General features: G+C 41.8%; 1 protein-coding gene across 1 annotated transcript in view; it reads left to right on the top strand.

The window, feature by feature from the left end:
• The first annotated feature begins 14,376 nt into the window (after positions 1–14,376).
• The window catches only part of LOC119358048, a 5,224-nt gene continuing 4,457 nt past the window's right edge, over positions 14,377–15,143 (top strand). The window contains exon 1 of the mRNA XM_037624767.1: positions 14,377–14,499. Within this exon, the coding sequence (XP_037480664.1) occupies positions 14,377–14,499 (123 nt within the window). The remainder of the gene's footprint in view (positions 14,500–15,143) is intronic.

Raw genomic sequence — 15,143 nt, forward strand, 5'->3', positions numbered from 1 at the left:
TAATAGTTAAGAGGTGAAAAGTTGAAGTGATTTATTTTTATTTTTGTGAAAGAAATTCTTGGGGAGCATAATAGGCTGCCTATCCGTTCGGAGCAAAATCAGGTACACCAAATTTGATCACAGTGCTACCGAATAAACTCCAAAATTCCATCACCTTAATTATTTGAGAAGTAATAATCAATATTTCCCTCACTAGGATTATGTAATAGATTTATGATTTTTATATGAAAAGTTAGGAAGGCACAATGTTTCCCTCAAGATGCATATGCTCGTAAAATGACTTAGATAGTTAATTTTTGGGAAAAACTTCTGATTTAATCATTTTCAATCATGACACTGTACCGAACAGTAGAAATAATAAGACTAGGCCGACCAACGATGGGTCACACCTTCATGTGGCTGGCCACAGAATTTGATTCCACGATCGAGCGGACTAGGGAGTGGGGGCCTGTGATTTATTATTATTTTTTCTCTCGTTTAAACACACGGGCATGTTTGCTAGTAGTACCTAAAATAGAATCGACAAAATTCAAGGTAGGGCGAGCGCCCAACCTCGCCCTACCGGGAGCTCTGCCCCTATATATGATACTGCTGACGTGGGCTTCCAACGCCACCACTATTTTTAAAAAGTGTTGCCATATCGATGGCGTCGAGTGTCCACGCCGGCAAGGCCAGTTTTGTCACATCATATCTAGGCTTTTCTGCACTAGTGTGAACACGTGTAAAGAAGATTCACATTTATATGTTTGAAGAGGATGTTGCATGTGTCTCTTGCAAAGGTGCACTTGACATGGTGATGTATGTAGGATGCCCCACATCAAAAACTGACTTGCCTATTTTACTGGACAATCAGTGGTGTCTTTGACATGACCATTTATAGTTCGTCCAATCTATGTTCCCACTCTAAACCCCTGCCACTCCAAACCTAATGATGCAGTTGCCGACACCCTCTCCGGTTAGCCTTCATCGCCTGGCACCGTTCACTCTCTCTCATGCCCCTTCCCATAATCCTTCCTCTTCTACCTTTCCTCCCTCTCATCACTGATCCGGTGCTCGGAGAGAGTCTGACACCGCAACCATCTTTGTGCGTCGTGTTGATGTAGATCAATGGGCATCGTCTGTCACCCGTCCTTCTATGGGAGGCAGTGCCACTTGATGCAGACGCTCCTACCTAGCGTCACTGCACCTCCCCTTCCCCCTCTCGGTCGTTCTCACCGCGTCATCGTTGGCATACCCACTTCACTATCGTAGACCCGACATGTGCTTCCTAGTTCTTTTGTCGCGCCAGTGACCATGGTGAGGTGAGCTCCATTCATTTCTATTGATGTTGTAACTTTAGGTTTTCTATGCATCTTATGGATGATTCATTGTAATTGTGGTATGGATATTTATATTATTTTGTTATGCATGTTTGAATTCTACTATCCATTTGTATCGTCGATGATGAAAAAAACTGAAAGTGCAACTATCCCTGGGTGGTTTTGGTAATTGCTAACAACATATAACTCATTGAGCTAATGCTACTTAAAGATAAACATTTCAGGAAAGCTCAATGATTGGCATGGCATGGATAGAAAAGTGGATCCCTCAAAATTCTAAGGACAAAGAATTGGCTCAATCTCAAAGCTCGGGACTCTACATCTTTTCATTTTAAGTGATCCAAGATCACATTGAGTCCATAGGAAAAGCCAATACTATTAAGAGGGGATGAGGTGTTGCGTAATGGCTTGCTTGCTCAAAGTGCTTAGTGATATGCTCCAAAGTCCCCAACTACTTTCTCACATCCACATATGTCCCAAACCAAAAGTCAAACTCGGCCCCACCAAAACTTTCTATCCACGCCACCGAGTTCAGTTGACATAGCCACTGCCAGAAACCCTAGTCTTTTCGGTCTCACCGAGATGGGATTGTAATCTCTCTGTTTCCCTTCGTAACGTTTCGGTCAAACAAAGATGAGCGATCGGTCCCACCGAGATTGCAATGCAAACTCTCTGTTTCGCTTTCGTAACATTTCGGTCCAACCGAGATGAGCGAATCGGTCCCCCCGAGTTTGCCTGACCAACTCTCTGTTAGTCCATTACCAAAATCGGTCTCACCGAGTTTGTGTAATCGGTCTCACCGAGATTACGTTATGTCCTAACCCTAACCAAATCGGTCCCACCGAGTTGGCATGTCCGTCCCACCAAAAATCCTAACGTTCACATTTTGAACTAAATCGGTTTGACCGAGTTTCATGATTCGATCCCATCGAGTTTGGTGATTTGTGTGTAACGGTTAGATTTTGTGTGGAGGCTATTTATACCCCTCCACCCACTCTTCATTCGTGGAGAGAGCCATCAGAACATGCCTACACTTCCAACATACATTTTCTGAGAGAGAACCACCTATACTTGTGTTGAGGTCAAGATATTCCACTCCAACCACATAAATCTTGATCTCTAGCCTTCCCCAAGTTGCTTTCCACTCAAGTCATCTTTCCACCAAATCAAAATCCTGTGAGAGAGAGTTGAGTGTTGGGGAGACTATCATTTGAAGCACAAGAGCAAGGAGTTCATCATCAACACACCATCTATTACCTCTTGGAGAGTGGTGTCTCCTAGATTGGCTAGGTGTCACTTGGGAGCCTCTGTCAAGATTGTGGAGTTGAACCAAGGAGTTTGTAAGGGCAAGGAGATCGCCTACTTCGTGAAGATCTACCTGAGTGAGGCAAGTCCTTCGTGGGCGACGGCCATGGTGGGATAGACAAGGTTGCTTCTTCGTGGACCCTTCGTGGGTGGAGCCCTCCGTGGACTCGCGCAACCGTTACCCTTCGTGGGTTGAAGTCTCCATCAACATGGATGTACGATAGCACCACCTATCGAAACCATGCCAAAAATCTCCGTGTCTCCAATTGCGTCTGCACACTCCAAACTCCTCCATTTACCTTCATATGCAATTGTTTTACTTTCTGCTATTATATTCTTAGAATTGCATGTGTAGGTCGATTGCTTGACTTGTGCTAAGTTGCTAAAATCTGCCTAGAACTAAAATTGGGAAATGCTAGATTTTTATTTGGTCAAGTAGTCTAATCACCCCCCCCTCTAGACATACTTTCGATCCTACAAGTGGTATCAGAGCTTTGGTCTCCATTTGCTTTGATTTCCATAGGTTTTGGTGGTCATAGCCTTGGTTTCACAACTTAGGAGAGTATGGCGTCTAGCAAGGGAAATTACCACCATAGATGTCCTTACTTTGATGGTATAAATTTTGCTAGTTGGAAGCATAAGATGAAAATGCATATTCTTGGACATAACCCCACCGTTTGGGCTATTGTGTGTATTGGCTTGCAAGGTGAATTCTTTGATGGGAGAGAACCAAACCGTGAAGCTACCGCGGAAGAGTTGAAGATGCTACAATACAATGCTCAAGCTTGTGATATTCTCTTCAATGGATTATGCCCCAAAGAATTCAACAAAATCAGTCGTCTTGAGAATGCAAAGGAAATTTGGGATACTTTGATTGATATGCACGAAGGTACCGAATCTGTTAAGGAATCCAAATTGGATGTGCTTCAAAGTCATCTTGACAAGTTCAAAATGAAGGATGGTGAAGGTGTCGCTGAAATGTACTCTAGGCTTGCTCTCATCACAAATGAGATTGCCGGCTTAGGAAGTGAAGAGATGACCGATAGATTCATCATCAAGAAGATCATAAGAGCCTTGGATGGAAAATATGATACCGTGTGCACATTGATCCAAATGATGCCCAATTACAAAGATCTCAAGCCAACGGAAGTTATTGAAAGAATTGTTGCTCATAAGATGTCACTCAAGGATAAGGAAGAGATTCACAACAAGTCAAGTGGTGCTTACAAAGCCTCGTGTGATGCTCCCACATCATCAAGTGAGAAGCAAACTTCAATAAAGAATTGAGTCTAATGGTGAAGAACTTCAACAAGTTCTACAAGAGTAGAAGCAAGGAAAGAAGTTCCAAGTCAAGGTCCTACAATGACAAAAGATCTTCTAGTCGTGAGCGTAATTGCTACAATTGTGGAAGACCCGGACACTACTCCAACGAATGTACGGCCCCCTACAAAAGAAGAGAAGATTCTCCCAAAAGGAGTAGAAGAGAAGAATCACCATCAAGAGAGAGAAGGGGTAGAGATGATCATTATGAACAAAGACCCTCTCGGAGAAGCAAGGACTCGGAAAGGAAGGACAAGTCATCAAGGAGCTACACAAAAATAAGACATCAAGCTCATGTTGGTGAATGGGTATCCGGTTCCGACTCCGACAATCACTCCGAAAGAAGTTATCACTCCGACTCCGAATATACTCAAGATGAAGGTGTTGCCGGACTAGCACTTGTGACAACCAACTCCTACGACATATTTGACTGACCAAATGAAGGAATTGGGAGATGCTTCATGGCTAAAGGTCCAAAGGTAACACATCCCAAGTATGTTGATTTCAATAGTGATGAAGATGACTTGCTAGGAGATGATTTACTTGTTGACAACTCTAGTTATGAAAACTATGATGAGCTTGCTATTAATCATGATAATCAAGATAAAACGAATGGCAATGATAAGAAGGAGATTGAGCATCTAACTAAAGAACTAAACACTCTTAAGTTAGCTCATGAAACTACCTTGGAAGATCATCAAGAACTTTTAAAGACTCATGATAAGCTACACTTTGAAAAGCTCAACCTTGAGCAAGAACATGAGTTTTTAAAGGCAATCAATGATGATCTTCACAAGAAAAGTTCTTCTTATATTTCCAAGTGTTTACTCTTGTCTACTTACATGCCACAAGTTAAATCTAGCAACAAAAACAAGAAAGATTCTTCATCTAGTAGTAACAACAATCAATGCTAAATCCAATGTTGTTGCTTCTATTAGCTCTCTTGATTCCACTAATGATTCTCTTAGCCAAGTTACACTTGATCAAGAAAATAGCTTATTGAAGGGAATTATAGAGAAAGGTGTTTACAAGAGCCTTGCCGGAAGTAAGCAATTTGAGGAAATTGTACACAAGCAAGGAAGACACCGGAAGAATCAAGGTGTTGGTTTTGAACGAAAGTTCAATGCCAATGGAGTGGAGTGGGAAGAAGATCAATACCCCAAGACAAAGTTTGTTCCTCAACAAGATAAGTATGATCCTACTTCTTTCAAAGGAACACAATCTCAAGATGATCTTCCACCACAAGACAACAAGCAAAAAGGCAAGGACAAGCATCAAGAGGAGATTGATGCATTCGAGGAAGCACCCAAGGCCTTAGTCAAATGGATTCCCAAGACTACATAAAGTTCTACTTCAAGTACGACTACAACCCCAAGGATTCCCATCAAGATGGTGTGGATCCCAAAGAACAAGAACTAGAGAGTTCTTGAGGTTGACTTTGCCAACCTACTTCACTCTTATCATTTTGGCAAGGACAAGTGCAAACAACTTTCATATCTTGCACTAGTTCAAGGAGTCACAAACCCTCTTGTTGGTAAGAAAAGGGACAAGGTAACCTAATGCTTCCATGGACATCATCTTGTGTACACATTACTCTATGTCTATGGATGTCCTTGTTTGTTCCTTGTGGGACTAACCCATGTAGGTATTGAAAGTGCAACTCACTCCAAAGGATTGCTCCGAATGATCTACATCAACATTGAGCATCCACATCTTCAACACCTACATGAAGTCATCATCGACAAAACCCGAGGTTAGTTGATCCCTCTTAGGGGGGAATATCACATCTAGGGGAGCTTTACTCTAATCAATTGAGCTAAAGTAACTCTAATGGTGTGAGTACAACAATGCTCTATGTAAAAGTGGTAACCCCACTTGTGCTTAAACGATGAGTATGACCTATGATCAAATGTTCTCATTTCACTCCTAAGTCAATATACTCATATATAGATGACCTAGTCATCGCCAATTGCTTGATAGATGCTAGAGTGTCTGTGCATGCTTCGTCACATATTTCGTTTGCCATTTTAATTGTGTGAGCATGTTGAATGCATATTTTTCTCATTCAAGGACATCCATTTGTTGCTTTGATTGTTTTTTTTCTCTTTTGCCAAATGGATGGACAAGAATGCCTAAGAACTCCCTCTAGCTATCTATGCTTTTCTCGTCTCAAACTCTATTCATGCTACATCACAAAGTTTGATCAAGTCATATTCGAACCACTCTGTGTGAGGAGCACTCGGAGTTCCTGATTCGTCATAGACTTAAACTTCCAAAACCTCTTTGTGCATTTTGGTCTGACCGATTCATCCTTTTCGGTCCTACCGAGATCACTTAGTTGATGTAGGGTTTCAATCTCGGTGCAACCAATTAGAACTGTTCGGTCACACCGAGTTGCACTAACTGTCTGCAGTTTTGCATCTCGGTGCCACCAAGTTGTTCCACTCGGTCACACCGATAGGGTCAGGTTATATATACTGACGGGCCAAATTTTGGAATTTTTTCCGAAACCCTTCGCCCGCGCATAACCTACTCTGCCTCTTCGGGTCTCCGGATCGTCTTCTCGCTGCCAGCGACCTCCCGCCGCTGGTCTCCGCTGCCGTCAACGGCAATCTACTCCGCCGTTGCCGCCGTAGCGAACACTCGCCGCATTAGGGTAAGTGTTCGATCCCTTGTGTTGTCTTTTTCACTCTGATTCCTAGCACAAGGTCAATGCCATGTTTCATGCCACGATTGAGATTCATCCATGCAGCTAAAACGTCCTTAGGTCTAGATTGATTCAAAAATTTTAAGGTTAGCTCTCCGCAGAACTCATCTCGGACCGACCGAACTGTAGAAGTCGGTCTCACCGATTCGTCCTTGGCCATTGCACATGCGCTCTTCGGTCTGACCGAAACACGCACATCGGTGTGACCAAGTTCAGGACTCTGTGAAACCCTAGCAATCTCGGTGCCACCGAACTGTGACTCGGCCCTACCGAGTTCACTAGTTTAGGTTCTAAGTGTTGCTTCGGTATCACCGAGTTTGTCAATTCGGTAGCTCCGAGATCACTTCTGTAGAGAACTAAAACTAAACTTTTTGACTCAATTGTTTTGCAAAACTCATGTACTTTGTGATGCTCATATTCTCTACCTCATCTATAATCTATTCACAGGGTCTGCTGACAGTTTGCCTGCATGATGTCTGACCAAAGTGACAGCCAGAACAAATCTAAAGAACAGGTCCAGATGAGTGAGGGCACTAGTCCCTCCAGCTCTTCTGATGATGGAAGCAGGAGCACTCCAAGCAACTTACCTAAGGCAGCAACCAGATCCAGGAAAAAGAAAACCTCGGAATCTGAGAATGAGGATTATGTGGCCATTGAGGATGAGGCCACTTCAAAAAGGTGCTGAAAAGGGAGTATGGCTCAGCTGCTACAGTTAAGCCAGGGATGCATAAGAAGGCACCAGCAAAGAGAGTTCCTATGTCTAAGGCCAGAGCATCCACTGCTGAAACCTCCAAGCCAACTGAAGAGGCAGTTGGAGAAGGGAAGAAAAGGAAGGAAAGGGTCAAGAAGACCACTGCCAGAGTGCTTGGCAGATCATCAATAATGAGAGGCTCAGATGAAGAGGAAGAGGATGCTGCACCAGCACCCAAAGCACAAAAGCTCATGGGAGATGCAATCAGATCAGGGGCTGCTCCATCTAAGCCCAAACCTGCTCCCAAAGCTGCTACTCAGAAACCTCCAAAACCCAAGAGGAACACCAGGAGTATACCAGCTGAGAAAAAGAACAAGGCCCCAATGCCTGAAGCTGCTTCAGAAGAGGATGATGAATCCCATGTTTTGCAGAAGTTGAAGCCCAAAATTCCTGACCATAATGATGCTCATCCAGTCGCTGAGGACATGCACATCAGGAAGGATGCATGACTGAGGTTATGGAGACAGTCTGATCCATATGCTGTCAGGAGGAGGACTGCTGTGGACTACAGGTTTCACACCAGCAAGACTTTTATGAGACAATCCTGTTTGACAAGAAGCCCATTGTGTGTGACATGAGATGGGTTGACTGGGAGTACATCAAGGAGAATGAAGATCACTATCCAGGTGTATATGACAGTTTCAAGACATGTGGAGTTGATACCTTTGTGTCCCAGAAGCTCACCAAGTGGAATGATGAGTTGATCATGTAGTTCTACTCCACTGCACATTTCTATCCAGATGGGAAGATCGTTTGGATGTCTGAGAGTACGAGGTACCAATCCACAGTTGATGAATGGGCTAAGCTGATCAATGCCCCTGCAGAGCATGAAGATGACTTGGATGTATATGCTGAGAAGAAGAAATACCACAACACAATGGCCAACATGTACAAAGAGATCCCAGATGCTGCTTTGGATACTCACAAGTTTGGATCTGTCCACTACTTGTTGTCTGGTCTACCTACTATAAATTGGATCCTCAGACACACATTGCTACCCAAGTCAGGTGATCACAAGATGATCAAAGGACATGCCATCAACTTGCTTCATTTGTTTGATGTGCCTCAAAAATTCAAAGTCATGAGTCTGATTGTGGAGACAATCAAAAGGATAGCAGCTGATCAGAAGAGGAGTTGTGGGTATTCCCCACAAATTCAGGAGCTCATCAACTCAAAGATGGGCACATGCAAGTATCTTTTGGATAAGGAGCACATGCCCATCTACCCTGATTTTGAAGAAAATACTATTGTAATGACTGAGGAAGATCCATCATCTGTGCAAGCACATGAGAAGAGAGAGAAGGCAAGGGCAGAGAAAGCTGCAAGGATGCCAACTGCTGAAGAGGCATCTCAAGTGTTCCTGAAGAGCAAGCAAGATCAGCTTGGATATCTCATCCAAGCTACACTGAGGATTGAGAAGGGCTTGACAACCCTGACTCAGAATCAGGAGAGCCTGGAGAGGATTGTGGAAACAAAATTCTATGATCTTGATCTGAAGGTGACTGAGATTCAGACTACAGTTGAGCAGCTTCAGGAGGAAGCAGATGAGAAGAAGGGCAAGTCAACTACAGATGCTTTTGTTAGAGTGCCCCGAAGCCAGAGGTCCGCTGCAGTGCCAGTCTCAGATGCTCGAGCTTCAGTGTCAGCACCAGCAACCACAGCTCCATTGCTACCTCCAGTAGCCACTCCATCAGCTCCAACTACTTCATCGGAAGCCTTCGTCCTTGGAGTTCTCTCTACACCATCTCCCGAAGATCAAGCCTGAGAATCGTTTAGCACTATGCATTTTTGAACTTTTTGGTAACTTGTTGCCAAAGGGGGAGAAAAATGTATAGATCATAGGCTTCGAGAGAGAGTGTGGTTCCTTTTATCTCTCTTGCTATTTTGGTTGAACTTCTTTATTGAGTGCTTGTGTGAGATATACTTTATGTCCTTATGAGATACTTGTTGATAATGTGTTTGATCATATGCTACCCTTAATGCTTGTTGGATGATATCATCTCTTATATCCTTATTTGATCATTCACTAGCTTGGTGATGAGTGCATGCTTTTAATCTCTATCATTTTGAGCGCTCCACCAAGATGTATGTGACATGGAAGAGTAACCCATGATCCTAATCGTTTGTGCATTTGCATTTAAAAGCAAATTTTAAATAATGCACAAACTTAGGGGGAGCTCTTGCTTATCACATACTTCCCAAAGCGACGATGTTTTTTCTTTATCTTGTTTATCATTTGTCAAAGCTTTGATCTATATGTTGTCATCAATTACCAAAAAGGGGGAGATTGAAAGTGCAACTATCCCTGGGTGGTTTTGGTAATTCCTAACAACGTATAACTCACTGAGCTAATGCTACTTAAAGATAAACATTTTAGGAAAGTTCAATGATTGGCATGGCATGGATGAGAAAAATGGATCCCTCGAAATTCTAAGGACAAAGAATTGGCTCAAGCTCAAAGCTCAGGACTCTACATCTTTTCATTTTAAGTGATCCAAGATCACATTGAGTCCATAGGAAAAGCCAATACTATTAAGAGGGGATAAGGTGTTGCGTAATGGCTTGCTTGCTCAAAGTGCTTAGTGATATGCTCCAAAGTCCTCAACTACTTTCTCACATCCACATATGTCCCAAACCAAAAGTCAAACTCGGCCCCACCGAAAATTTCTATCCGCGCCACCGAGTTCAGTTGACATAGCCACTGCCAGAAACCCTAGTCTTTTCAGTCTCACCGAGATGGAATTGTAATCTCTCTGTTTCCCTTCGTAACGTTTTGGTCAAACCGAGATGAGCGATCGGTCCCACTGAGATTGTAATGCAAACTCTCTGTTTCCCTTTTGTAACATTTCGGTCCAACTGAGATGAGCGAATCGGTCCCACCGAGTTTGCCTGACCAACTCTCTGTTAGTCCATTACCAAAATCGGTCTCACCAAGATTACGGTATGCCCTAACCCTAACCAAATCGGTCCCACCGAGTTGACATGTCGGTCCCACCGAAAATCCTAACGTTCACATTTTGAACTAAATCGGTCTGACCGAGTTTCATGATTCGGTCCCACCGAGTTTGGTGATTTGTGTGTAACGGTTAGATTTTATGTGGAGGCTATTTATACCCCTCCACCCACTCTTCATTCATGGAGAGAGCCATCAGAACATGCCTACACTTCCAACTTACATTTTCTGAGAGAGAACCACCTACACTTGTGTTGAGGTCAAGATATTCCACTCCAACCACATAAATCTTGATCTCTAGCCTTCCCCAAGTTGCTTTCCACTCAAATCATCTTTCCACCAAATCAAAATCCTGTGAGAGAGAGTTGAGTGTTGAGGAGACTATCATTTGAAGCACAAGAGCAAGGAGTTCATCATCAACACACCATCTATTACCTCTTGGAGAGTGGTGTCTCCTAGATTGGCTAGGTATCACTTGGGAGCCTCCGTCAAGATTGTGGAGTTGAACCAAGGAGTTTGTAAGGGCAAGGAGATCGCCTACTTCGTGAAGATCTACCCGAGTGAGGCAAGTCCTTCGTGGGCGACGGCCATGGTGGGATAGACAAGGTTGCTTCTTCGTGGACCCTTCGTGGGTGGAGCCCTCCGTGGACTCGCGCAACCGTTACCCTTCGGGCGTTGAAGTCTCCATCAACATGGATGTACGATAGCACCACCTATCGGAACCACGCCAGAAATCTCCGTGTCTCCAATTGCGTCTGCACACTCCAAACTCCTCCCTTTACCTTCATATGCAATTGTTTTACTTTCCGCTGCTATACTCTTAGAATTGCATGTGTAGGCTGATTGCTTGACTTGTGCTAAGTTGCTAAAATCTGCCTAGAATTAAAATTGGGAAAAGGCTAGATTTTTATTTGGTCAAGTAGTCTAATCGCCCCCCCTCTAGACATACTTTCGATCCTACAAAAACTCAAAAGTATAAATATGCTAGTACTATCATTCAGATGATTTCTTAAATAATAACAAAGAGCAATTGTGTTGTGCCTATCGCTCATATTTCTCTACCTCTGACCATATTTTTCTAAACGTTAGCCCGAGCGGAAGGTGGAGAAAGGACAAGACGAGATAGCCGGAGATGGGAGGAAACCTTGTCAGAGAAAAAAAGCATGACTCACACCGAACCTAGAAAAACCCTCGGTAATTTTATTCGCAAAAAACATCACGACCACCACTAGATGCTAGCAAAGACCACAAAATTACTAACGATGTGAGGTCCCCTCATCTGTTCGTTCCAAAGATGACAGCCGAGGGCGGGGAACCAAAGGTATTTCCGGCAGGTGCTACTCTTCCTCAAACCCTAGCTCTCGGTCCTGATAGCCCGCTGGACAAGTTTGGAAGCCCTTTCCATGTAACTTTGCCGGCGAAAATGAATCCCCAAAAAAATGGAGGTAAACCTCACTTTATTAAGCCGAAGTTCGGTTTACATGGATAATAATCGAGTCATGGGGCCGCCCCATCCACAAATGGCGACTCACTCCTAATGACGAAGAAAATTTCGCTAAATTATGAGCCTCAAAATTAAAACATGTCCTTCAAAAATAAAATCACAACTAATTTTTTAGACATAAATCACAACTAATGAAGTCCTTCGTTGAAGCTCCGATCTCCCGGATGAAATGAATGGGACGTACAGGGTTCAAACCCTGGTCTACTAGCTAATATATCGCACTGCTAGCCACCACGCCAGTTCATGTTCATCACTAGAAACGAAACATACTTGATGCTGCTTTGAGGTGGCTTTTTCACTAGTATTAGTAGAATGCCCATGCGTTGCCACATGCCTTTTAAATTTTTTGTTGGTTGCATATGTAAATATAATGCACTTCAAATTTAACATGTAGCCATTTTTTTACCATTCCACGAGAGCATATTGAAATAAAAAACAAAATAACCCAACACATTTCTGCAATAAATAAATTATTAGTATCTCAAATATAATGATGATAAATAACTGAATGAATCCTCAATATGAAAATAAAATAGATAAATATACTTGTCTGTGCTTGTTGGAATACCAGCCGGTACAGAATATAAGTTGCCAACCGTTATTTCAAGTGCATTATTGAAGTCGCTTGAAAATCTCAGTAATTTCAATATCTCGTAGTTTTATTCTCTATCAAATGGATGTAGTGTCCAAAATATATACATGGTGTGCGTGCTTTTCAATGATGAACAAATGAACTGGCCAACGAATACATTGGCCAGCATAATATGCATACATTGTCCAGCCGCTAGAATGCACGCACGTGATCGCTTTAAGCTAAGTGGGTCGCACCAAGTGCTCCATTAAGAATAGAGATATATTATTTGTTTCCTAAAGCAAATTACATTAATAAGAAAGATTGATTAATTTGGATAAGTTAGGAAAGTTAGATCCGTGATCTCTTGTGCGTTAGGTAAGTGCTAATTTTTTGAAAGAAAAGAGTGAAGAGAAAGATAAACCAATGGATAAGAAAACCATTGGAAGGGGCGGGGGGAGGTGGGAAAAAATTAAACCAGACGAAAATAAACCGTACCAGGCTACCAAGTGCTCCATTAGAAATAGAGATATTTGTCTCATAAAGCAAATTGCATTAATAAGAGAGATCGATTAATTCGGATAAGTTAGGAAAGTTAGATCAGTGATCTCTTGTACGTTAGGAAAGTGTTGATTTTTTGAAAGAAAAAAGTGAAGAGAAAGATAAACCAATGGATAAAAAACCACTGTAAGGGGGTTGGTGGAAGGTGGGGCGAAAATAAATCGTACCAGGCTACCAAGTGCTCCATTAGGAGTCAAGATTTCTGTTTTTTTTTTCATACGGCTTTCTTCGTTTTTCTCTCCGGTTTTTCATTTTCCCCTCCATTTCTTGTTAGGTTTTCCTTTTGCTTCTCCATTTTTTTCTCTGGTTTTCTTTTTTCTTCTCCAGTTTTCTTTTTTCATTTTTGGTTTTTCTTATGTTTGGTTTCATTTTCACTCTACATTTGCATAACACGTTCATCATTGTCCGAATGCTTATTCAACATTTTTGAAATAATTGTTCAACACTTTAATAGTTATTCAACATTTTTTCAAATACTTGTTCAACATTTTCAAATACTTGTTCATCATTTTTCATATACTCATTCAACATTTTTGAATACCTATTCAACATTTTCAACTATTATTCAACATTTTTCAAATACTTTTTCAACATTTTTTAATTCTTGTTCAACATTTTCAAATACTTATTCAACATTTTTCATATACTCATTCAACATTTTTCAATATCTATTCAACATTTTTCAAATACTTGCGCATCATTTTTAATACTTATTCAGCATTTTCAAAATACTTGTTCAACATTTTTCAAATTATTGTTCAACATTCTTTAATACTTATTCAAAAAAACATAATGTGATCGCAGAGTAAGTTACCAACAAGCAGGGAACGAAGGGGGAAGCGGAGGCCAAGCAACCGCGCGGGGCTGGCATCTCAGGTATTAGCCATCCCCTTCTGCGATCTCGCGCATCTAAGATGATCGCAGAGTAAGTTATGATTCACTAGTAGATGGATCGTGGCGAATATAACCTCCCCTCCTTGTCTTTCGTGTTTAATCTGCTCGGGAATGGGGCAACGATCGCAGCGCAAGTTAGGGATGGCGAACTTTTATTTCCCCAACTTGTTTTAATTGGCCCTGAAATGGGGCAACGATCACAATTTAGGGATTGGACTCGTGGATGGATCATGGCGAATTTTAATTCCCCTCCTTTCGTGTTTAATCGGCTCGGGAACGGGATTTTTTTTTGGAAATTCGACATGCAATCAAATTAGTTCAACGTGTCTAGCTGATGCGCTGATGTTATGGGGTGAAATTTTTGCGCTGATATTAGTTTCCTACTGCAGAAATTCTGCCAGTTGCTAATTTGACTTAATAGTTAATGCAATATCCCAAATATAATGTTATTTTCTAGAAAAACATGTGCTAATTTTCTTGTTTCCTACCAAATGTCTAGATCAGAAATACCAGAAGCAGCACATAGAGATCCCCTTGCTGATGGGAGTACTCAACCTAGATTTCAGCTATCACCAGACAAGACCTCTCCAGACGATCACATTCAACATAAGAAGGTACGGCCAACTTTTGTTGTCCTGTTAAGTGTTTATTTTTGTATGTCATTATATATCATTTACTTGATTAAGTGTTGGTCTAAGAATTCTCATGAAATCCTTGATGTGAATCTGTCGAAATTAATTTGAGACAGTGATTCTTTTGAAGTTATCCTAGCAGGCTCCTTTTTTCCCCATGTAATTCTGTTTACTGAATGTGGAAAGAAAAACGTTGTAGGCTGATGTCTTTCTTGGAAAAGCAGGGGAAAGTATCATGTCAGTTACATTGTTATGTGAGCCAGACCATCAAACGTGAGTCTTATCCCTTAATTAGAATACTAGTTGATTAAGCAGCTTGTTAGGAAAGAGTCCAGTCAGTGTAGAGATCGTATTGGAGTTTGAATAGATTTACCTGCTTGTTGGTAAAGTCTTGTCTACTATATAAAGGGGTCGATCCCTCTCAACAAAGCAAAGAAGAATATTGTCGTTTACTTTCATCTACTCCCTCTGTCTCAAAATGTAAGAAGTTTTTTGACATTTTGAGACAGAGGGGGTAGTTTTCAGTATTTAGGCTTATGTCAGTAGTAGATCTTTCCATGCATCAAGTGCTTAAGTTCAGACTGGGTGAGATGATTAGTTGATCCAAAATCTTCATATCAGCCTGT

Source organism: Triticum dicoccoides, chromosome 2A (genome assembly GCF_002162155.2).
Source record: "Triticum dicoccoides isolate Atlit2015 ecotype Zavitan chromosome 2A, WEW_v2.0, whole genome shotgun sequence".
NCBI lineage: Eukaryota > Viridiplantae > Streptophyta > Magnoliopsida > Poales > Poaceae > Triticum > Triticum dicoccoides.